The sequence below is a fragment of the Carassius gibelio genome, chromosome A19 (assembly GCF_023724105.1).
Source record: "Carassius gibelio isolate Cgi1373 ecotype wild population from Czech Republic chromosome A19, carGib1.2-hapl.c, whole genome shotgun sequence".
In the NCBI taxonomy this organism is placed as follows: Eukaryota; Metazoa; Chordata; class Actinopteri; order Cypriniformes; family Cyprinidae; genus Carassius; species Carassius gibelio.
Window position 1 is genome coordinate 13,233,061 of NC_068389.1, and position 24,498 is coordinate 13,257,558.

General features: G+C 36.5%; 1 protein-coding gene across 7 annotated transcripts in view; it reads right to left on the minus strand.

Annotated features, from left to right (window-relative positions):
- LOC127935183 (engulfment and cell motility protein 1) overlaps positions 1–24,498 on the minus strand; it is an 82,157-nt gene that overhangs the window by 39,948 nt on the left and 17,711 nt on the right. For 2 of the 7 annotated variants that reach the window (XM_052532826.1, XM_052532827.1), the window contains exons 2-11: positions 11,764–11,895; positions 11,137–11,177; positions 10,574–10,646; positions 10,433–10,483; positions 8,835–9,004; positions 4,484–4,519; positions 2,237–2,336; positions 1,604–1,755; positions 1,150–1,228; positions 68–109 (exon numbers count right to left, since the gene is read on the minus strand). In XM_052532826.1, the coding sequence (XP_052388786.1) occupies positions 68–109; positions 1,150–1,228; positions 1,604–1,755; positions 2,237–2,336; positions 4,484–4,519; positions 8,835–9,004; positions 10,433–10,483; positions 10,574–10,646; positions 11,137–11,177; positions 11,764–11,841 (822 nt within the window). In that variant the 5' untranslated portion in view covers positions 11,842–11,895. Of the gene's footprint in view, positions 1–67; positions 110–1,149; positions 1,229–1,603; positions 1,756–2,236; positions 2,337–4,483; positions 4,520–8,834; positions 9,005–10,432; positions 10,484–10,573; positions 10,647–11,136; positions 11,178–11,763; positions 11,896–21,128; positions 21,354–24,498 lie in introns of those variants that run through there. The other 5 variants (XM_052532825.1, XM_052532828.1, XM_052532830.1 and 2 more) reach the window with 5 other exon arrangements.

The window sequence follows — 24,498 nt, forward strand, 5'->3', positions numbered from 1 at the left end:
CTCTACAAACATATGAAAAATCTCAGTCAAATCACCTGATGGTTCACCTCAACCAGAGTGCACTTACTGTAAGAGGACAATCGAGGATGTTCACACTGTCCTCATCAAACTAGCATTATGAGCACAGCGAGGGGAAGAAATAATAAGAGAATGAGACAGACAAAGAGAAAAGATGCAAGAGAAAGCAGAGGCATTTTGTTAATGGCACAGAAATGAGAGGTCAGCAAAACAGACCTGGAGAAACTTTACATTGACATTTAGGATATGAGGCAGTTACACAAGCCTGCTGTGACTCTATAGTCACTCTCTCCTACTTAAAGCTGCTGTGTAAGCAATTTTTCAACCCCACACAATAAATTGTCCAACTACCTGACAGATATCCAAAAATAGGTGTCCTGAGAAACCACACTGCCCAATAACAACACTTGGAGTATCTGTCTGACTTGCTGTCTGTTATTCATTTTGCTTGTTCAGGTTCTGCAGGCATTAGGTTTTCTGGCATATCTTTCTGTTTTCTCTTAGTCAAATAGAAAACGTATATGATCAACATGCAATCCCATTGTAATATTGGAGTGGATTCCTATTGAAGTAACTGGTTTTGCCAACAAAAACTAACACAGCAATGTAAATGTGACCGCACATTGAAGGATTGTTGTTCCACCCACTCCACTATCAAGAATAACAGGCATTTAATGAAAGGAAAAGGAAAAGTTGAAAAACTGCCACTTACAAACACATAAATAGACACTCATGCACATACAGGTAGAAAATAACAAACTCATGGCAAATTAAATCACATACTTTGATTACTTTTCACAAACAGAACTTTTTAACCTGTTTTTAGGTTCAAATTGAAATAAGCCAATAAGAAACTAATAAAAACATATTGGATGTTTTATATGCAGCAATGTGAAGTAGGAATTTAGACCAGTGAGATTTCAACTTGGGTGACAAATGACTCAAATGTTGTGTGATGCTATTGACAGTCACAGCTTGTTAGAACAAAAATTGGGATAAACATAGAAGTGAGTCGCTTGACATTTTCACACGTCTTGCCTGATGAAGACACCACGTCATTATTTAGTCCAGACAACAATGAATAAAAAAAAAAAAAAAGAAACAGAAAATGGGTTTGTGTGTGTGCTGTACCTGTCTCTTCTCCTCCGGGGCTTTGAGGAACAACGCATTAATCACTGCAATGGTGTAAGTCTGAATGTCCTGATCCGTCCTGTTCGCAGAGCATGGAATAAAATGAAAGAGGGGCTATTAAAGGTATAGTTCACCAGAAACTGTCATCGATTACATCATATTGAGAAAAATATGAACATTCTTCAAAATGTATTAAAGTGTCACTATTATGCCATTTTGAAAAGTGTTTCTTGACCTTGCATGCATGTAAACCTATTGTGGTAGACTCCCAAAACTATCTGAGGAACCTTTATAATGGCTTAACAGGGGAACTTTAAAGTTAAAAATAATAATAAGCCATACAACTTTAAAAATTCCATATGCACAAATACATTTTTCATTTTTGCCTCAACATTTCCTTTAAATAATCTCAATTTGATAACTTCAATAGCGAAGAGCAATCAATTATCCATACCCTTGCAGATGAGGGATGAGCTGGCCAATGGTGATTTCCTGAGCCACCTTCTGGTAGAGATCTTGACTGTTGAGCACCATTGATTCCAGGATGGCTAGAGACCTCTGGAGTACAGCAGTGTCCATGGCAGATTTACACACAAAACTGGCAATCTGAGGATGAAGTGACAGGTGCTTTGATTGGTTAAAAAGGATGCAAAGAAATCTGGATAATGAAAGTTTAAAAGCGTCAAAGTTGAAAGCATTAAATTTTTAATATAATAGCCAGTTTTAATGATTTAACAGATTATATTCAGCTAGAGCCTCAACTCTTGTGTATTTTATTTTTAATGTAATTATAATGTTTATTATGTTAAACATTTTATAGTTTTTCTACTCCCTAGATTTTGGAAACAGACCTTTAAAAAATGCATACCTCATTTAAAATGAATACAAAAAAGTTTTTCTGAAATGTTTTTCTCTTTTTTTATAGACCGTAAAAAACACTTCAGTCAGTGGGTTTATAATATGGGTTTTTGGTTAAATGGCTGAACTACATAATTGTCTGTGGTCAACACAAGCATATCTGCAGCAATCTATCTGGTACCCTAATCATTGTCTGGAAAGACTTCCACTGATAGCCACGGGGACGCACCTTCTTGATAAAGGCCAGAGAGAAGGTGTCCCAGGAGACAATACCATGGTCCATGAGCTCCACGAAGGCCGTCAGTGTGAAGGAGAGCAGCTCACCAAAGCTAAAAAAAAAAAAAGACAACAGCCACTAGCCACGTCTCTACCGCTCACCTGCACTGAAAGAACAGCTAAGTCTCAGCTTTACACAGCGAGAGTGAGTGAGAGGAATCAAGTACTGGTGCAGCTGAAGAACAGGAGGACATGGAGTCAGTCCAGCTGATGCTCCTGTCCTTCAGAAGAGCAGAGAATGCAGGAGAAGCAGAATTACACTGGCAGAAATGATCAGTGCTCTCATGCAGCAGTTTGTTTGGGACAGTACAGTTAATGGGGACTGAACATACAACACAATAAACTAGTCTTCAAAGGAATATTTAGGTTAAGTATAACTCAAAGGGATAGTTCGCCCAAAAAGGAACATTGTGTGATAATGGACTCCCTCGTGTTGCTACAAATCTCTATGACACTCTTTTCTTTTGTGGAACAGTGGTAATAAATCAATTCAAGTGTGTTTTACTGTCATTCCACTATATGTAGACACATACAAAAAAAAAAAAAATGAAATGCTGTGACTCAGTGGTCCAAGGTGCTACAGATTTAAACACATATAAACCTACACATAGCAAACTATAAATATACTTTACCTAAAAACTTTACATACACTTTGGTTATCACGTATGGTACAGTATTGAAGGAGTGCAATTTTAGCATTACTTACTTTTAATTTATTAGTATTTATTCATATTTGATAAAATAAATTTTTTATTAATAGATAGCTTTTTATATTTTGTTTTATTTTTGATGATTTGGGCATTTTTATTAGTTTCTAGTTGTTTTAAGTATTTCTATACCGCTTTAATTTACTTTGATTTCACTTGTATAGTTAGAGTAATTTTAGTACTTCAACTTATTTTGTTTCAGTTCATTTCCAAAGCAATGATTTCTAATATTACGTTTTTCTAATGTTTATTAGCTTTCATTTAACAAACTGATTTTATTAGTTGTAGTTTTAGTTCATAATAAGAACACCGGTGAAACACAAAGTTCTGTAAAATATTAATTTTTTAATGTTCCACACATAAGGTCATATGAGTTTGGAACGACATGGGAGTAAGTAAATGATGACAGAATTGAATTTTCATTTTTGGATTAATTCTATAAACAGCATCTGCAGCATGCTGTGAGTGCACATAAAAATAAAATTTAAAAAATCATCTGAATGTGCGACAGCTTTCTAGCTTCAGATTTTGGTTTTAAAATGAATAACACTACCCCCTATTGTAAAAAATACCTCAGTTCATGCTTTTTCATTATTTCTCCTCATTAAAATACAGGTGGAACGAAAAGTTACATTTATTATGTAGGGAAAAAAACTGCTTTTGAAAAAAATTAAATAAAAATACTTTAGGACAAGAGGTCACAAAAAAAAAAAAAAGTTACAAACCAAATACAATTTTAACTGTTACTGAACATAAAAAGGAAGAGCCCTAGAGATGAAACAGAAAAGACTCAATCAAGTTGCCTGCATCCAGCTTAGTGTTGAGTGTTTGAGGGCAGCAGGGAGTTAATACAGCGTAAGTTCGACCTCATAATAAAAAGACATTAGTTTGAACAGCAATTTATAAATGTATCATCGGGAGCAGGAAGTATTTGCAGCTGGAATTGGGCAAAACCCTACTAATATATACCATGATGACATTGAGAGATGATGACATCTCACGAAGGGATATTTAATGCAATGTAGATGAAATGTGACATGATATATGAGTTTAGCTGAGGTTGTATATGACAACCAATCATTTTAGAGGGATCCTGGGCAAAAGGACTTTAACACAAGCAGTGTTTTGATAAACTTTCAGAGGAATGGTGGGTGTTATAATCATATGGAAATGTGAGCACATAACCTTGTCAATGAATGGAAGAAAAGAAAAAAAAAATCTCAAAGGTTAGTGCAAAGCTCCCCCCTAAAGCACCAGTGCTGCCCAATACCACATGCAAAAGAAAGAAAGATGATTTGGTTACATGGAAATAACATCCAAATAAAACCATCAAATCATCAGAAAAATGGTAGTGACTGCAGCAGTTGCCGAGTGTTCCCATTGCTTTGATTGGTTTTGAGCACTGAGGCCAGAGCCCGATCATGCAGAGACTCGGCCCGGAGATTAGAGGGTAAGTGACAGGGGGGTTATCCAGCTCAAGGGGAGGGGCTTACCAAGGCTTCATTATCTTCTGCAGTTTCTGATACCGTCTGAAAAGATTTAAAACTTTGACGTCAGGGAAACAGAAACACATAGTCAGGGTCCAAATATTCCTTTATGAACCCATTATGACAATCACATTAGGAAAATCTGTGGAAAACCCATTTAGATTTACCCTAAGCAAAATACAGTATATCTTAAACAAACCAATGAGGCATGAGCTGAGTGAAAACATGGCTGAACATTAAAAAACTCTTTCTTACAGACACAAAGCATGCAAAGCAGAAAGACCACTGGGAGAAGAAGACTGCAAACACACACATTGCCTTTACACACATTTAATGCATGACATGTGCTTAACTCCCTGTGGTGGTTATGAGCAAGTGTGAAGGATTACCCAAAGTATCCATTACAAATCATTGTGTATTATATTGCATTCATTTATGACTGAAATATGACTCTTGTTTCCTCTCATGGTCCTGTCACCAGGGCTATAACACACAGATATGACTCCGCTTGTTTTGTCTTTAAAGCTGAGGCACATTGAGTGTCTGTGGTGTCATTTCTGACCCAGGACTTGCACTGTACTTTTAAAACCAATTTAATCTCATTGGTAACATTGTGACCATACACTCAGAAAAGAAAAAAAAGGTACAAAAGCTTTCACTGGGCCAGTACCTTTACAAAAGCTACAAATATGTGCCATTAAAGTACTAATATGCACATTTTAAGTAGTAATATGTACCTTTAAGGTACTTATATGCACTCTATAGATAAAGTACTAAAGTATACCTTTTGAAAAGATACCTCTCCAGTGAAAGCTTTTGCAGCTTTTTTCTGAGTGTAATTTAGATTGAATGGGCTGTTGATGTATTTTACGCAGTTGGCAAAAGAATGTGCAGACTGTCTTAAACACTTTTGTAAAACATAAACAGACAAACGATCAAGATTGTTTTCCCCGTTTGAGGATGACGTCTGTCAAAACTCAACAAAACACGTAGAACTTGTACACCTGTAACAACTGTGGGAAAAACAACAATCAATTCTGATCAGGGTAACTGATTGTAAAATTGCAGATGTCAAAGTACTGTTACAATAATTGAAGTATAAAAAGTAAAATAAATAAATATATATATATATATATATATATATATATATATATATATATATATATATATATATATATTGCATTATTTATTACATTTATTCATGTTGTATTCATGGTTTGGTATGCGTGTGTGTGTGTATTCACTACATTATGGGGACCAAAGTATAGTAATACCAGCAAAAATGCAGTTTGCTTCATTGCCTTAACCAAAGACTAAAATACATGTGTACACTTAGCTTCCAATAATTAACGATTAAACAGGTTAATAATTAGCTGGTGTGCTGTGTGTCCGAAAACATTTGACAATTATAAAATTTCAGTAATGGTACAATCTTAATGTATCATAAGTACATTTTTATTTATATTTATCTGGCAATCATAAGTTTGTTTGTTTTTTTTAGTTACTTTTTGAACAGTTATCAATCTCAAACAGAGTGCTACAGTAGCACATGACCAGTAGAGGGAGCTACTACATCACTAACTATTCAACCTGAAATTTTGCACCCTGTCAAATTATGCACCTCCTAGAATTGATAGCTTTAGGAATAGGTGTGGGGTAGAGGTTAGGATTAGGATTAGGGGTGGGGTTGTGATTAGGCAATCAGGTAGCAGTTTAAACAAGGGGGTGAATAATCTGGCAGGGGTGCAGAATTCGGACCAAAACCGGCAACATTCATGCCCCATGATGTAAGAGTACTTGCTCCATACCCTCAAGAGTGCCGTCATGCTCAAATCTTTAGAATAATCATCGCCTGGTCAGCGGTTAACATGAATTCACAGCAAGAATGTGAGACAGTGTGTATTTGTGTGCATGTGCGTGTCCAGTTGGATTTTTACCGGTATGAAAGGACTTCATAGAAACCCACAGATAGACTCTTTGAGGTCGGGAGCTGTTGACACAGAGCTGCTTTATATAAAACGTACCCATGGAAATGATTTCCATGGTCAGCTCTCCAGTGTACCGAAATGTTGAAACACCTCGGCTGGCGGCTCAGGGCTCCGATAAGTAAAAATGCAGCTACTGATCTAGCGAAGTAAAACCAACTTCCCAACAGCAGAATAATTTCACTCAACCGGCGAAGCACCAGAGAGAAATCACTTCTCCTCATGTAAGAAAATTAATGCATTTGGCAATTCAGATATATATTCTTCCACCACTGCGTGAAGTGTGGAAAGAGTCAGCGGAGTAGTACGACCTTGACAAATGAAGAAAGGACAGGCATAATTAAGTTAGCATGTAACGGAAAACAAAGGCACGAGTCTGTGAAGTTGACCAGCTGGAGAGGAAACATTCAGTTTGATAGACAACCTTGTCTTTTCTCAAACAATTTCTTCCCTCTTGCTGTCATGAATGTGTATATACTGTATCCTCCTATACTCCTTTGTGTTTCTTTAAAGCATTATTATTCCTTGACTCAGCCTTTAAGTGTGTTTCTCCAGTCCCAGTTTTCTCCCTCCATGTTTCTGCATTTATGTACTCTGTTTGGTTACTGAGGCAGTTTGTGTCTGCTGGCAGAGCTTGGCCTCCTCATGGGACTGTCCGTATAGAAGTTGAAAAAGCGCCAGCTCAGCAGATAGTCTATGTCCGCTTTAACCTTCAACTGAGATGGTCAAGCTGCACGGCTGCTTGGCAGGGAGTGAATTGTATTCACTTCATTTATTATTAATAGACCTGTGTCTGTTATAAAATATCTGCAGTTTATTTGGATGGTGCATCTCTGATGTGATTGAGTGTTGTATTGGAAGGTGCATTGTTTGTGCTTTGATTGCGGCATTAAAAACACCACAAAGAGTCCTCAATCACAACATGTGCCCTAAATCACGTTGTTTTAAATCACAACACAACACTGTGGCTCCAAACACAACAAAGTGTGATTAAACCCAACTGTACATGCTGTCAGACACAACAACAATTTGCCCTCAGTGTTGTATTTAAGGACATCTAAGTGTTTAAGGATAGTTGTGTTTTGTTATGGTTGTGGGCCCACTATTGTGTTTTGATGTGATTAAAACACGTTTTGGATTTCAGGGCACAATGTTAGTTGTGTTTTGATTGAGGAAACTTGCCCTTTGTTGTGTTGGCTTTGAAGCCACAATGTTGGACTGTGATTAAGGAGAGGGATGCACCGATACCACTCTTTTCCGAATGAGTCCAATACCGATACTTTTATTTTTGGTACTCATCGATACCGATACCTGTATTTTCATAGCATGTGAATTTTTTCAGCAATATGAATCATGTTAGTTGGCTTCATTTAGCAAACAGATATTTCCTTCAGTTATTTACAAACTTAATTACACTTAATTTTACCAGTTAAAATATATTGCATATATTGCATTACTTTCACTGTTCATTTTAACGGCACATTAGAGCAGCTAAATACTGTAAATCACAAGACGCTTTCCTAAAATAATGCAGGGAACAACTCATTATACATTATATGAGTACACACATACAATTTTGGGTGATTTAATTTGCGTCATACAAACTGTACGCGGACCCTCATGTAGGAGTGAAAAGTTTACTTTGGCCTTTAAAGCCTGCTAAACGTGCGCAAACGTTTGTATTGCTGCAGAATGAGAAAGAAACTTACATACTAGCGTTTTTTCAAAATGTCTGCTTTTATTTATATTTTTTGTTTGTTTTTTAGTTTGTTTGTTTTATAGGGGAAGTCGCGGCCTAGTGGTTAGAAAGTTTGACACCAAACCCTAAGGTTGTGGGTTCGAGTCTTGGGCTTGCAATACCATGACTGAGGTGCCCTTGAGCAAGGCACAGAACCCAAAACTGGGAATACTTCAGTGTCACATGACCCTTCAGTAATCATTCTAATATGCTGATTTGCTACTCAAGAAATATTTATTATTACCAATGTTGTGCACTTAATCTTAATCAGTTGTGCCACTTAATCTTAATCTTTTAAGATTAAGAAAAAGTGTAATTTGTTTACACAGAAATAATCTAATCCTATAAATGTTTGCTGAATAGAAGTAGAAATTCTTAAAAAAAGAAAGAAAAATCTTACTTTTGATTGGTATATTATGTATATTGGGATTTGAAGACTCCTATTGAAAATCACTGAGAAATCTTCATCACAGAGTACAGTGCAAGTCACTGGCTGTGCTTTTATTCGGGTATGAATTGCAAATGGCAAAAACCCTGCTACGAGGACACATAAATGAGTGAATATTAAGAGCTCTGTAATGTAAACAGAAAGACAGAAGGAAAAGCAGCCAGAGGAACAAACACAGTTACTTACTCTGTGCCACTTTCCACCATCTGTGTGAGCAGCGAGATGCCGTCGAGGTTAATAAACTCCTGAGCAAAGGTGATGTCTCGTGAAGAGTTGGCCAGATCCTTCAGAGCTTCCAGCTTAATGTCCATGCTTGACGACTGGATGCGTTCGTGCAGCTGCAGGGCCATCTGGGCCTGTTACCATGGCCAGAGAAGAGGCGTGTTAATGAAAGCGTGACAGATTGTCATGTAGGATGTCAGGCCTTTTAGTCAGACAACTCAAGGAAGAAGGTGAGACTGCACTTCTCTAAATTACTCTCGCTGAATCCACAATCCCCTCATTAGAGAATATAAAGCATGCAAATAAGTCAGTTAATGGTTTTTACATACTGCAATTATCCAATTATCCATCATATGTCATTTTAATGTAAATGACTAAATTTAAACTATTCTCCAAGTTATACTCAAATAAAATGAAAAGTTAGTTTATTTGGCATAAATTTCTGCATTTGCAATGGAACCAAAAAGTATTTAGACACTTTAGACACACTAATGTGACACACGAAGTTGAGGCCCTGAGTACCAAAATAATTCAAGCACCGTTGTGACACAATTATATTTTTATTAATATTTTGTTATTTTAATATTTCAATATTTTAATTATATATATATATATATATATATATATATAATTTTTTTTTTTTTGGGTTAAGTTAACTATATAGGATAATAAAAACTATACATAGTTAAGTTGTAGTCATTTTAGTACATCATTTTAGTGACAGATAGTGGAAATGAGGAACGTTGGCAACTGCCAATAAAAAAAAAAAAACTTCTATAAAATATATATAAATACATATAAAATTGTACATTTATCTGATTTAAATGACAAACGTTTAATAGAAAAAAGGGTAATTTGTTTAAAGATGAAAACTGCATTAGATGCAAAATATCAAAACAATGACAAACTAACAATGTGACGTAAAATTCCAAATACTTTTTATAACAACTGCTTTGATCAAATTAAAAAGCACCTTGATTGCACTGATGTAGAGTACGGAATACACCATTATAAATAAATGCTTTACCAGGCACTACAGAATTACTTTTCTATATAAAATTTATTGAAACCATACTGAGCACTGACGACTGTTAAGTATCAGTGGTGGCTGGTGCAGAACATCACAGGAAGAGAAACAGTCATTGTTGTCATTATGCTAGAGGGGACGATTTCAAATGTTTCAAATGTCACAGACATCAGCTTTGAATAACATCATCCCCAAGCTGCAAATTCAGAAAGGTCATATGAACAACAGTTTCTGAATGAAATAATATAATAATGCAGCTCCAAAACGTCAATACATTTTTATAACAAAAAGTGCCAATCCATGATCGGAAGAGAAAAAATAATGACAGCTGGTCACGCAAGTCACGCAAGAATGTTTCTCAGCTGCTGACACTTTAGGAAGCTTTGGTTATGTAACCTATCACCCCTCACATCTGAAGGATTACAGGCCCCAGATGGACGGAGCAGTGCTTCAGAGGATAAAAGCGGGTCCCTCCCATTGATAAAGCCTTTGGAGATGCCAAAAATACATATATTAACTCAAATGTGCTACTCACAGCTGAAGTAGTAAGCCGCAGTATTGAGCCATTTTTGATGTTGTTGCGATTCTATGAAAAATAAATAAAAAATAGGTAAGGTTATGCACTGGTATTTTTATTTTTTGCAATACAACTTCTTTACAAGATTTTGCATTTAACCTTTTCGGTGATGTAGAAGTTTGTTGCGTCAGCATTCTGCAGGGCAAGGGTTTCAGGGTTTGCCAGGCTCCACCTAATAAGAGAAAATTCAGACGAGGGAAAAATCATCAGGGACTGCAGTGATGCATACAGTGAAAAACAATCAGCATCGGTGAAAGGTGATTGGGTACATTTCTTAGAATCAACAGCTTATTGGAAGATTATTATATTAGAATAAAGCTACATATTGTTAACAGTAGCAACGTTCTTTTGAAACAACATCAGTGGTAATTTCTGGAACTGTAAAATACTATTTAAACAACTTTAAAGCTCAAATAATTCAAGCTTTGACAAAAACAATATAAAACAATATTTTATAAAATGACCTCATATTTCAGTCTAATAAATAACTTTTTATGCTATTTATAACAGGTCTGAACAAAATGGTGGTGTTTATGGAAAAGCAGAAATACAGCAGTTAACCCTGTAAACAAAGCATTAACGTAAGATGAGAAAGAAAGAAAATGTCACTAAATCACTTCGTTTCTTTCAAATACAAATATCGTAAATGGATTTTTACTTACCCCTCACAGACTTCTTTAATGATGGCTAAGAGAGGCTTTTTCTGCAGAAAAAAATAAATAAAATGAAAATATACATATTCTACCATATTTCTTTATGGCTAACAAACATTCTTTATACCCAATAATACTGCTGCATTGATATTAGATTGTAAAACTTTTGATCAAACGTTCGGTTGAGTCAATTCAAGAGCAACAAAGAACTAACACAGAATTTTAGAGTAAGGATGAATGATGAATAAATAACTTTAGGGTGATTTATGCAAGGTACTTTGTTTCAATAGTTTTTATAGCACCATCTTCATGAATCAGACACACACTGCAGGGCCTTCTCTCTCAAATTTGAAAGGAATAGTTCAGCCAAAGTGGAAAATCAAGTCATTATTTATTCACCATGTTTTCCCAAACCCACATTACTTATTCTTCTGTGAAGCACATAATTATTAGGACTGAGGGGTCTCTTTTTAGTGTTGTGCTTTCAGCTCTGCTCATTAAAGTGGCTTTAAAACAACATGAAGGTCAGTAAATACTGACAGAACGTACATTTTTGGGAGAAAAAGCAAACATACACTATTGTAAGTTACATATACATGCATGGAGATGAAGGTTAAGTCAGCCAAAGGCACTGACCTGGTCAATCTCCATGAGTTTGGGAAAGGCCCCTGGCCACTCGATGGCCACCTTCACAATGTCTGCTGGGGGCGGCATGGCTGCGCTGATGGAGGATGTGGCTGCTCACTGCTGCCTGGCTCTCATCCAAGCCTGTAGAGGGAGATAGAGGGGAAAAGCTAGGGTTATACTATGCATACAAATTTATTAAACACTTTATCAAACTGATTAGTACAACCAGGGATGTCAAAAATTCCAGTACTTTGGTCAATAGGGCCTTCCGCACCGCTTTAGTTCCAGAACTAAATATACAGTACTAAAGAAGTGGGATGATTTTGCGCGAACTATTTCCCAGTACCATTTAAAAGGTTGCATTCGCACAGACGGTGTGTCACATTAAGTGACGTAAGCCCGTCGACAGCTTTCAACAACGTTAACAAAGAAGAACAATGTTAACAACAAGAGGATGGAGGACACTGTGATCGAAACAATGTTTTTGTGTCTCACAATGTGTGTGTCTCGTGGGTTTCACAATAATGGACATGGAATGTAGACGTATATGTAAAGTGATTGGAAGAATGGAAAGGAGGACTAAGAATCTACCAACGACAACTGGCAGTGCTAAATTTTGTACAAGTGCCTGCACTTCAGCATCCGTCCATCTATCGCTGTTCACCATACTTGCGAAATAAATTGACGCAATGTTTACAGTATGTTTACACAGCGTTTTAAATCATGGCGGGTGAGGGTGTTTTCGAACGCGTCTGGCCAATCAATGTGTACTTAAGTCACTGGTAGTACCAGTTGTGCTGGTTAGACCCTGCTGCGGAGTAGGAATTATTTTGGTTTATCGAAAAAAGGCAGTTCAGTACTTAAATAAAAAAATAAAAATAAAAATTGCACCCAGTTCCAGCGATGTGAAAAAACGCCCAAAAGTGGGTAGCTCCACAATTAGTTCTAGTACTATTTAAAGTTTCCAGCGGTGCGAAAGGCCATTTCGATTCCAGTAATTTTGAAATACTGGAACACACAGTTCTATCTTGATTAGATACCAGGGTGCTGCTGGTCATTTTATGTATATGCTCGATGGTTATCTTTCTTATGATCCAACTCCTTGTATCCTTGTTGTCTGTTTTCAAAACTTTTGTTTACAAAAACTGAATGAACATCAAATATTTGGTTCAAAAGCATGTTTGACCTTCAGGTGAGAACAGAGAGCTCTTTCTGTCACTAGATCATTTGCTGCTAATGTGTAAGAGCTGACACTGAGGAAGTCTTCTGGAAAACCTTGAAACTGTATTTCAGGAATGCAAAGCTTTGACCGGCGCAGTATCACTCGGAACGAGAACATTCCTCTCTTGTGACATTTGATACTGGGACATTTTAATTACCGCAGTAAGATCTACATACTTGTGTGTCTTTTAAACACTTTTTTTATTCATGTCTGAATTTTGCTTTTAAACTAAAACTACTGAAATCAATTGCCATTAGACAATATATACAGCACCTATCCAGCTCAATGTGCTTTTAACACATTTAACACACATTTAAATGAATGTTAAAGAATAAAGTACATTTACAGCACTGTCTGACAAGTCTGACACTTCCAAAAATATCTATTATTTGCAAGCTACAAGCTACAATTAAATTATGTTTTTTTTTTTTTTAATTTACAAGTTTCTATAAAATGAACAGCGCTGTTATATATAATAACAATGTGTGACAAGCTGCGGAGTACTGAACAGTCATGGGATATGCAAACACAGGCCGTCATATATTACTGTGCACATGGTTGTATGTCATTATGACAAATCGACATGTTGACAAAATGACACATTTTCATGTTTGGTTTATATAAATAGTCTTGGTGAACTGCAGCTTTGTATTGTGTTGCAGTACAGTACTGCAAACTCCATTTCAAAAGAGCAAGGGTAATGTTCTTTTCCCATGATATGGACTATTGGCTGAAATTAAACTGACTATTTTCTTTTAGGCCATTTCAATCTGCAATAAAGAGCACAAGGGCAACATGAGCAAATCTCTAAAGCACATTAACAAATGAAGTCATTTTGCACTATAAAGACAGGCTTTTTCTTTATAGCTGTAGTCAAACTAACAGAAGTTCATTACAGCTCAATTTTCCTAAAGTATCTGGCTCGCAATATTTACTTAATTGCATTATAATTATTGCACATAATGAATATGAAAAAATCTATATATGTCTGAAGTCTTAAAATGTGCAACACAAATACAATAAAACAAATACAATAAAAGAAAAGGTTAGTTGAGCTGATAAAGAGAAATTGACATCTGTAAATCCCTGTGTAAATTATTTAGCACTCCTGACACTCGGGACAGCGTGGATCTCCTTTTGTCTTTGTTGATAATCCCCGTTGCATTTTTAACCCCCCATTCCATAATGCATGGGGGATGATTCTTGGAGAGAAAACAAGAACACACGCAGCCTGTGAAACAAGCATTCATTCAGCCCATTCAAACAAGCTGCCATGTCATGACTCATCCCATAATAATCTCCACAGACACTACCCGGGCTCTGTTGCTATGGCATCTGCTCCATCAGAAGTTGCCTCTTTCCAGGGTGGTTCTCTTGGAAATGTTTCATTCATGGTAAGAAGTTTCCCCATTACAGATGGCATGATTTCAGCTGACAGAAGTCAATAAATCTGAGTACCAGGATTTATGTAAAGCTCTCAGCTGTCGTTCAAATGGACAGAATAGCTGCAAATAGTTGTCATTTTTTATCCTTTGGTCTTATAAGATTTGAAATACTGTAAAAAAAAATTAAGAGAAAGAGGAGTTAATGTTCTTTTATTTGTTCTATTTTATTTAAAGTGCAACTATTTATTTATTTACTTTTTATTTTATTTTACACCGCATGCATATATGCAAAGCCCCCCTGACATTCATATTTAATAAAAACAATAATAATATTGGTACACAATTTTTACGAGCTGAATACAAACTTGTTTTCATGACAGATTTATTCAATCATAGTAATGAACACAACAGGTTAAGTAATAATCTAATGAATATCTAATATGGTGCATATAGTATTTAGCAAAATGCTCCTCTCTAGAGTTATTTTTAGTAGCTCATCATCAGGTTTATGGACACCGAATGGATTTCCTGAGGGAAATGCTGCTTGAACTGAGGTTGCTACAGACAACAGCCACATTAAAAAACATCAAAACTACATTCATTGTTTGTATCTCAAGACAAAACTTACTGAATTTGAAAACTGGGACTTAAAAGCAAGAAAGCACGAAGCTTATTGTGATTACTGAATGGCAGGAGTGGTACAAATAATGTTTAGTGTAGTGCATGCATCTACGAAAACAGCATTGATTAAAAGACTGAACTTGAGATTTAAGAATCCATTTTCAGCATTCATTTAAAAATGAGAAATCGATTATGTTAATCCAGCACTAATATCCACACAGCTGACTGGTTTACCTGTGGTAGTTTATAAATGTTGTATCCACAGAACAGACACTGATATAGTCATAAAACGACGAGAAACGCTAATTAAACATCACTGCCAAATTGTGCCAATGATTCTGGCCCTCTTACATTTTTTACTGAAACCGAAAAACTGTTTTGAACATTTCAGCCTATCACTCATTTGCATAAACATTAGATCAGACAATTAATCAAACTTTTGAAATAATTTGATCACAGAGAGAGAAACATTTTTTTGGGGGGGGAGAACACATTTTTCATGCTTTTGGCCTTAATATGGCTGTGTGTAGAGCATCTGCTTAAACACAGATATAGTCATGAAAGGCCTTCAAGACTGATGATCTCTCCATGTAATTTTTTTGTTTAAATATTTATGCATTCTACTTCTTATTTTTCTATGTTTGGCTTCACTACAAGAGAATAAAACTCATGCACAAAGCTACTACAGCATACACTTGCAAGTGGTTTTATTCCACACTGTTTGTTGACATAACAGTTAAGCATGAAATGCTGGATATGTGGATACAACCACAAAGCCAGTGGGACACAACACGCAACAGTCATGTAAGGTGCTTTCACCAAACCATGTCTAGTTAAGAATTTGTTCGCTAAAGCATTCATGTGTCCATCAAAAAGTTTTACAAAATAAATGACAATTAAAGTGAAACAAATTAGCATATTTGATAGACGTGGTTTCTTAAACCTACACAATAACCCTGTTGAAAGGAACGGAGATTTAAAAAAAAAAACAGACTGTCAGGATTTGATTTCTGCTTAATAGTCCAGTCATTTGAACAGGCAGGCCTGGAGATGCCTGTGTCTCTCCGATGGGGGCAGGGACACACACAGCAGTGCCTGCTCTTCCATTCAATCCCTTCTGTAAAACCCACTGAATTAATCAATCACCCTGGCCAGTGGCCACGTTCACCACCAGTTTCCCCGAAACATTCAGCCTTTAATGTGAGAAAACCTGAAATGGAGAAACAATTCACACTATACTGCACATGAATACCACAGAGTTTCCGAGAACTGCACAATGGCAATATAGGATTGGGAAAGGGCCACGAGCCAGGACCCGAACCTGGGTCGACCAAAGTGTAAAGGCGCTACGTCAACGAGCTGCCATCGAGGCTATCAGCGCCGACAGAAATAAATATATTTTTTTTAGGATATTTACTATGCTATTGTGACGCTTTAGGACAACTGCAGTTTATGTACAATTCCAATACAATGTTTTGAGGACATAATACTACTATGCATTTGCCATATTTTGAACACATTGCATAACAATCCTAGTTTTGGGTCATGTACTATGAAAATACCACGTATGTGGACATGTACTATGGTTAAAACATGTTTTACAGTGTGTACTACAATGTCTTTACCATGTATACAATAGGGCCTTCTGCACCGCTTTAGTTCCAGAACTAAATGAACAGTACTAAAGTAATGGGACGATTGTGTACAAACTATTTCCCAGTACCATTTAAAGGGTTGCATTCGCACCGATGGTGTGTACTAGTAAGTGACGTAAGCCGGTCGACAGTGATGTCATTTGTGCGCTGTGTTCAACAATGTTAACAAAGAAGAACAACATTAACAACAAGAGTATGCTGTGATCATAGCAGTGTTTTTATTGTGTCTGGCGGGTTTCACAATAATGGACATGGAATGTCAACATATATGTAAAGCGATTGAAAGAACGGAAAGGAGAATTAAGAATCTCCAACGACGAATGTATCGCTGTTCACCATACTTGCGAAATAAGTTGGCACAATGTTTACATTATGTTACACAGCATTTTAAATCATGGCGGGTGAGGGCGTTTTCATACGCGTCTGGCCAATCAATGTGTACTTACGTCACGGGTAGTACCAGTTGTGCTGGTTAGACCCTGCTCCAGAGTAGGAGTTAATTTAGTTCTCGACAAAGGCAGTCCGGTACTAAAAATCACACATAGTTCTGGTAGTGCGAAAATGCCCAAAAGTGGGTAGCTCCACAATTAGTTCTGGTACTATGTAAAGGTTCCTGTGGTGTGAAAGGCCCTTATGACAGTGTTTTAGGACAAATACTATGGCACTATCGTGTTTTTGTACACATACCATGGCAATATCATGTTTAAGGACATGTACCATTGTAATACCGTGGTATTGACATGTTTTAGGACACATACAATTGCAACACCATGTTTAGGACAGGTAACATGGGGTGCGCCTTATTTCAGAGGCTGCGTCCTCTGGAGGTCGCATTTGAAGGCTGCATGCATCATAAAGGATCTTTTATTTAAGAAAAGTAACCATAATAAAATTTACAATTATTCCTTGTGAGGTTTAAAATACTATAATTTCTTTTTTATTTAGCAATTTAACTGTTACCTTTTTAAATTAGACTTCCCCGATGATGTATGCAGCCTTAAAATGCTATGGTGTCATGCATAAAAATGCATTGGTATTCTTTAAAGTACCATGGGATACCTTGCAAACAATATGACACGTATATGAAACTCATATATAAATTATATCAACATCAGATACTAGTGTAGAAAATTTCAATTTTCGGTACCGGTACCAATGAAAATCCACGGCTCCCGGTACCAATTTTGGTACCAAAGCAAAACACAAAAATATGATAATAAAAAAATAAAAAATAAAACTTTTTATACCTAAAAATAAAACCCATGCCATTCTTTATACTTATTTAAAATTGTGTTTAAAGTTTTTCTACAAGTAATATAGTTATGAAAAACAGTAAACAAGTTTCACCCAAATTTAATTTGTCTTTTAATTTATGAAATTTAAACATTTTATTTTGGGGTAAATAAAGGGGATTTGCTATTAAAATTAAAACATGGAAGAAATATTATATGATTTATTTCTTTAAAAAATAAAGTTGCATTAATTTTTTCAACAGTAGTAGCAGTATCACATACATTCTACTAAATAATAGTAGGCTAATATTTCTAGCACAATGCCTTCATGAAAAAAATCACTTATTTTGACGGGTTGCCATTAATACCTTTAAATTGACATTGATTTTACTCAAATGAAACGGTAAAATGCTTGTGAAGGGACTCAGAACAGTTCTGGTGATGTGGTTGATGTATTTATGTCCTCATTGAGATTGCAGATGCTACAAATTACTGCAAGTGTCACACGCTTCAGTCTATGTATTAAACAAACCCGCACGTCACTGCCATTCATTCATTCATTCACACAGAGACGTGCAGAACATGCAGGATTCAGATTACAACCAACTTGTGCGGCTTAACATTTACAGATACTGGTCATTATGGAGATTTGATTAATTTATGCTAACTTTGACAAATTCCGTGCCTGTCCATGTTAAAATGTAAGTTTCATTTTCATGACTGGATTTTGAGATTCCGTCCGTGTTTTCAGCTTCACGGGAATCATAGCGCTGTATGCCTCAAGAACCGGGTTGACCGGGTACTCGGTATCACCGATACTTAAAGAAACCTGGTACCGTCACATTTTAATTTTTTTAGTACCGACTTGGTACCGAAGTACCGGGTCTTTTGACAACACTACTACATACTATCATTTCACACAGTAATTTTAAACAAGAGACAAATGATAGCAATAATTTGATTGCAGGCCACTCAAAAGCATAATTACAAACTAATCAGCCAACCTGTTTTATTAGTATTGCTCGGAAGTTACAGACACTAAGTGAACTGTAGTAGAATTATCAGTGATTTAACATATAACCACAAGAAAACTTACACGGGTACATGATCAATGTAAAAGCTTGTTCATCCTTGCGGTCAAACTGAGACTACCTTTATTAGCTGCTGAACATCATGGACGGGACAGCATGTGGTTGTCAGAGTGACAGTCCCAGTGTGGTTTAAATCTTAAGATTTCACTCCCGCAGAGAGCTCAACACCACCAAGCCGAACAGCTGCAGTCCGTCAGTTGTGAGAAGAAAGTGAAAGAATGCTCAGAATGTTCACACTCTCACCAGGTTTCGCTTCACTGCTTTGCCCACTTCCTGTATAGATTAAAAAAAAAGCCCTCCAGTGATTCATTGGACACCTCTACAAAGGGCCCAGGAGCACAGAGGGCCCAAACTAGCAGGGGCTACAAAGGAGCAGCGAGCTTTATCTGCGCTGAGAAACAAAGACACACGAGACAGCTACGGAGTTATTGCTACTCACTTTCTTTGTCTAACTGACACCAGTCAGCTCTCATTTCTACCCTGCAGCTCTGACCTGTGCCTTGTTTCTACAAACCTTTCTAGAGACAGAACTGCGGGTCTCGTTTTGAGACGCGTATCTGGTGAATTTCCATCGGTTGCTATAGAAATAATGTAAACGGCAGAATGACGCCAAGAGATATTTTCATACAACAACCGAGTGTGGCTCTCAGTGTGGAAGGAGAGGAGGGGAGATTATAGATTATAGATTATAGATTCGGACTGTGCTCCCATCTATCATGACTTCTTGCCATGGTGCTGAACTCACAAGAGCATGGCGAACATGCACAAAATGCATTTTACACATTCATGAATGCATTTTGCAAAACTGCTGACTCCCTCACCGTTCACGGTGAATGTCACACCGTTAACGTGAGGAACGTTTGAGCGAAAATGAATGTATTCAAGCTTCAGACAATATTGCACACTTTGTATTATACAGAAAAATCATATCAAAATATTATTCTAGATATAATAATAATGTTATTTTAAATATTATTTTGATACGAATAATAAATATGAATAGATAAAAGAATAAACTATTAATAGCAATAAAATATTTTAAAAGTTAATTATAGCATTAATAATATATTTATAAAAAAATAATAATAAATAATTATTTTAAATATTTTAGTTATATCAATAATGGTAAACCAATACAAAATAATGCTAATTATAAACAAACAAATATTAGCAAACATTAATAATAAACATTATAATTTTTTCTTGTTTAAACTATAGAAAGTGTTTTTTTTTTTGTTTGTTTGTTTTTTTTTTTACTTTGCTGTCTGTCTAAATGCATATTACATGGTACTGAATCATTACCATATTCAGATTCCGAAATCAAATGTTCAAACAAATGTCTTACAACATGGTATTACTTTTTTAATCTCTCTGTTTGGGAAACGCTGAGAGATGAACAATCAGTAAAGAATGATGTTTTGATGTACAACAGACATTTTAAGTTCCTATCAAATGCCTGACTCTCCTGATCCTTGCCACTAACAGTAAGTGTAAAAAGAAAAACACCATTAATTCCTTTTGAAATGTTTGTTTTACAAAAAACTAACAGTGTAGAAAATCAAAAATTCTGCACTCATTATTTCAATCTGAGCTACAGTTTACGCCTAGTGTCAAAAACAAGTCATTTTTTTCTCATACAGCAACCAGGATATCCTGTCAAATTACTCACACAGCTAAGCAGCAGTTTCCACATCTCACTAGTACCTACCTTCCATAGCTACCTAAGGAAACCACAACTTTTAGTAAAAATTACCCTACTGATTCTGAAACAGTAAAGATTAAAGTTAAAATGTTAAACAAGTATCCACCCACATATGCACTAAAACGATGCATCTATTTAGTAAACACAGCACAGTGCAGTGTGGAAATGTCACTCAACAGGTACACAGCTACAGTACTGCACATCAAATCTAAATTACATATTTCAAAACAAATTCAAGTGTCTAGGCCAATATTGATTATCCTGCCTGCTCGATGGAGAGACCTCAATAAAGCAAACAGACCAAACGAAAAGTTTCAGCAACGTATTTATATTTGCAAAAAGGAAAAATGCAGCCTGGTTCACAGACAAATCTGTAGTGATATGCTAGGGGTCACAGAGTTGACCCCAGTGGACAAAGCCACACTTTGAGCTGCCCAGACTCATAAGAAAGCATAAAGAAACTTACCCGGAAACCTCTGCAACGATCACCCGATCGAACGAGTTTATGTTTCCTGTTCTTTAAGCCTCAGCAGTGCAGTGTGTTGCTTCACCACCAAGACGCATCATCAACAAAAGACTTTAAAATCAAGACTACATCCATATTTATCACACAACTCCTCATGAACCTTGACTTAACCAGTGAGAAAGACAGAGATAAAGAAAGAGAGAGGAAACAGACTGAGGAAGTAGGCGTTCATCACAAGAAGAGGAAACTGCTGGGCCAAAGTTACATGAAAAGGCGGTAAATTTCAAAGATGCAACGCAACTGAAGACACGAGGAGGAAACGGACCCATAGGCTCCTTGCTCGGTTTAATCTGAGTGTGTCAGACAATAACAGAAAACATGGAAACACACTGATCGCTTGAGATAAAGTGATGATTTGATGCATGCATTTAGAAGACAAATGATAAAAATAAGACGTGTAATAATTAGGTCACAGGAAGTAGTTTTCAAGCCACATAGGAATGTCTGTAAAATAAATTTTAAATGAATGAAATCTATTTCGATTATTAGGATTTATATATATATATATATATATATATATATATTTGTCCATTATTAGTAATGGACAAATTTATATTATACATTCTCATTGCTGTAATGTAAAGAATTTGTGACAAATCCCTTTGATACAGTAGTGACAACAATCCTAAGCCAACTTTTTTCCCATAAAAAAAAAAAATTACAAAAAGATTCAAAACAAAAGCAAAAAAAAAAAAAAAAAAAAAAAAAAAAAAACTGTACAGATCATCTAGAGGGTCCTGTATCCTGTTCTACAGATAAGGTGACCCTTAATCATACCCATATGAAACAATTGGCTCCACTTCACACTCAGCTGGGTCTTTCATAAACACTTATATGACTTGATAAGAAATAAGCATGAATGCAGACCACTTCAGTGTGAAATTTCTACTATTTTTCAAATAATTCCTTTGATTTCTCAAAGAACTCACGCTTTCGCTCTGATACATGTGCGGCCCAGATAAACAAAGCTGACACTAGGACACTGACTCACAGTGCCATGGTAACAAAATTAAAAAACAACCCATAAAGCAGAAAAATAACATGCTCAGTTTATGACTAGCTGGGCAGAATGACATTCCCGGAAAGAGATGCCTGGTGCCACACACGAACAACACTAATGATCAGTGTGCTAATTGTCACAAGGGCACATTTTCAAGGATAAAAAAAAAAAAAAAAGGAAAACGGGGACGAAAGCTGCGGATTACAGCATGGGCCGGCCACTCTCATTTCCCATATCTGCTCATCCTTTCACTATTTTGAGGAGAACGCTTAGTCGTTTCTGATGCAACAGCAGCAGCTGGGTAGTAAAATCAAGAGCTGCTTACATCTTGTTACCCATTTAAGGTTCAGGGGGATGAGAAGGTGCATATGTTAGTTCCACCCCTTGTGGGCTCCTAGGGGCCGGCCGGCCCTGCTCTCACAGCTGTTGTGGTGGCTCTGGGTTCCCTCGAGCTATGAATAGAGATCAGTGGAGAGCTGGTCAATGAAAAATTCTAGGTCTGGCCTAGATTCATGCGTGGTCGGGTGCATCAAACCAGCACTGTTTAGACTGACTGGTAAAATTGGTCAAGGTCTTTGAGAGCAGCTAGAAAGAAAAAAAAGGAAGACAAATGAGGAGAAAGAAGGAGATCCACACATTTTTCTAAAAAATTAGCACATCTAAAATTAAACACTGACCTTCTTTTGGGGCCTTTACTGTGATAAATGAATGACAGCTCCACTTACAACAATATAAAGTGCAATGTGTTCAGATGTTCTCGATTAAAAAAAAAAAAAGTAACATTCATTTACTCATTCATTGGTTTAAACCCACATAAAAGGAGATATTCTGCAAAATGCTCATCCTGCTCTTTTACAACATTTCAAATTACGACCCGCTGCTGTCAAAAATAAAATAAAAACCCCATAAAATGGCTCCACAGCCCTGTTTGGACTGGGCTAGTTTTCCAGGAGGTCATACTTTCCTAAGTTTATATTTTTGCCATATTAAGCCCATGAAAATCTGAAGTCTGTTTTCCCCTCACACAACCTTTGTAAAGATTCCAGAGCAAATAACTACAGTTTTTCTGCAAACTCAAATGTCCTCTGAGAAATCGAATCCTGTCCAAACGCAGGTGTCTGTGATTGCTGATACTGTATTATCACAACACTTGTTGCCATTTATTTTATTTATTTTTTCAATACAGACTAGGGATGACACAAATCTCAATATAACATTGAACCATTCGGTAAAACATCAACGGTTCAATACACGCTTATGAATTGCATTTATTTCTACAGTTTCTACTCTCTGAATAGGCTCTGTTTTTGCCTGTGGAGATGAGGAAACTCGTCCACAGTCATAACGTGATAGACAGTTTAAGCGCTTCTATTGATCCATGAGGGCTAACTGTATTGTTGCATACCTGATACAGCATCGAAACGAAAAGTATAATGAAAATGAGTAGAACCAAATAGTAGAAACTCCTAAGACAGGCCATATTGATATTAGGATCAGGTAAAATCTTAATTTCTCTGCTCGGTTATGGGTTTATTATAAACAACCACTTCTGTAAACTCATGTGAAGTTCAATTACATTTTTTTTAGAATGGATTAAAATACCATGTATAAAAAAAAAAAATGCATTAAAAAGTTATATCATTACGATGCATGCAATAATATATATGTGAATTGTAACTCAGTTCTGTTTAGAAAGTCGGTACTGTCAACAGTATATTCAAGCACACAAAGCTTCTCATCTCACCTCAAATCAAAAGTCTCCTGACTAGAGAAACAAACACAGCTGACCTAGAAGCGATGTTCCCATCTTGATGGTCGAGGATCCAGCAGCAGTCTCCTTGGAGGTGCATGTGTGATGTGCCATGTTGCAATTAGCCATTTCTTGTTTTTAGTACCTAAACCCCAACTCAGGAGCAAAGAGACCCCCCTACATGCTATACTGCCTCTGACAAACCTGATTAAGTCACCCAATCCAGCCCTGTGAGTTAGCTTGCCAAAAGCAGACATGGCTTGGTGGTACTCCTGAGCAGAGCTGCCAACAACCTTTGCACATGGAAACCTTGCTCTGGATTTATTCAGGTTCATCCCACTTTGGTCATTTTATCTATTTTGCTGCTTCCAAACAGCATTTAAATCAATTTGTTTTGTTAAAAATATATTTGAGAATTTTTGCACACAATCAAATACCAAAACAGTTGTTAGTTGCAGCTCTTTAACCCATCCAAAGTGCACACACACACACCAGTGAACACACACACACACCGTGAACACACACCCGGAGCAGTGGGCAGCCATTTATGCTGTGGTGCC